General features: G+C 78.3%; 1 protein-coding gene across 1 annotated transcript; it reads right to left on the reverse strand.

Annotated features, from left to right (window-relative positions):
• Window positions 1-50: 50 nt before the first annotated feature.
• On the reverse strand, window positions 51-1,053 carry AURANDRAFT_69538 (hypothetical protein; the record flags this gene model as incomplete). The annotated part of the gene is made up of 2 exons (XM_009045309.1): window positions 51-566; window positions 773-1,053. Coding segments are annotated over 2 exons (797 nt in total), but the record flags the coding sequence as incomplete, so codon positions are not given.

Below are 1,053 nucleotides of genomic sequence, written 5' to 3' on the forward strand. Positions count from 1 at the left end.
AGCGCGCGGTGCGCGGGCATGGCCGCGGCCACGGGCGCCGCGAGCGGCACCAACGCGTACATCGCGCGCTGCGTCTTCACGGTCGCGAAGCCCAGCGACAGCAGCGCGGACGCGAGGCAGCCGAGCCGCGCCAGCAACAGGTCGACGGCGACGTCGCGGTCGTCGCGGCGCTTCGACCGCCGCGCGCCGCGCCGCGCGAGCGGCTCCAGCGCCACGTTCCCGACCGCCGCCGCGGCGCCGAGGAGCGACACGTACGCGCCGACCTGGGCCTTGGACCAGCGCCGCGCGAGGTACTGCACGGCGATGGCCCCGACGCCGACGTTGTTGCAGGAGACGAGGGCCCAGGCCGCGGCGAGCGCGCGCGCGTCGCCGCCCGGCGCGACGAGCGCCCGCAGGCCCGCGGCGGCGTCCGCGAGCCCCGGCGCCGCGGCCGCGGGCCGCGCGCGCCGCGTCGGCGGCAGCGCGGCGACGACCCAGACGAGCGCGAGCCCGGCGAGCGCCGCCGCGGCGGCGAGCGCCGGCGCGTCGCCGTAGGCGTCCGCGGCCCAGCCGCCGGCCGCCGGCGCCTGGGCAGGAAAAGGGTGCGAAATTCCCAACTTTGGAGGCTCCTCTCTCGGTCGTTTTCCACTCGTTTCGGCTGATTTTTGGACGAGCGATCATCTCTCGGAGCGCTCTCGAAGCGGGGATGCTCCTTTCGGAACACGCGCGCGCGGAATACTCACGTTGAAGCGAACTTGAATCACTCGTTTCCCGCCCCGGCCGGCGCGGCGACGAGGCTCGCGGTCAGCGACGCGGCGACGGCGCGGAAGCCGCGCGTCGCCGCCGCGGAGAAGGTCCGCGTGGCCGACGCGGGGCCCGCGACGTCGTCGGGCGCCAGGGCCGCGTAGCCGCCGTCCGCCCCGGCGCCGTCGCCGTCGCGCGGCGCCGGCGCGGCGGCGCGCGCGTCGTCGCCGGGCGCCGCGCGGCTCGCGTAGGCGAAGCTCGCGGCCAGCAGCGCCGCGGAGCCGCCGCAGGCGCCCTGGAGCGCGCCCGACGCGCAGAGCGCGCCGAAGG

Source organism: Aureococcus anophagefferens (genome assembly GCF_000186865.1).
Source record: "Aureococcus anophagefferens unplaced genomic scaffold AURANscaffold_2165, whole genome shotgun sequence".
In the NCBI taxonomy this organism is placed as follows: domain Eukaryota; class Pelagophyceae; order Pelagomonadales; family Pelagomonadaceae; genus Aureococcus; species Aureococcus anophagefferens.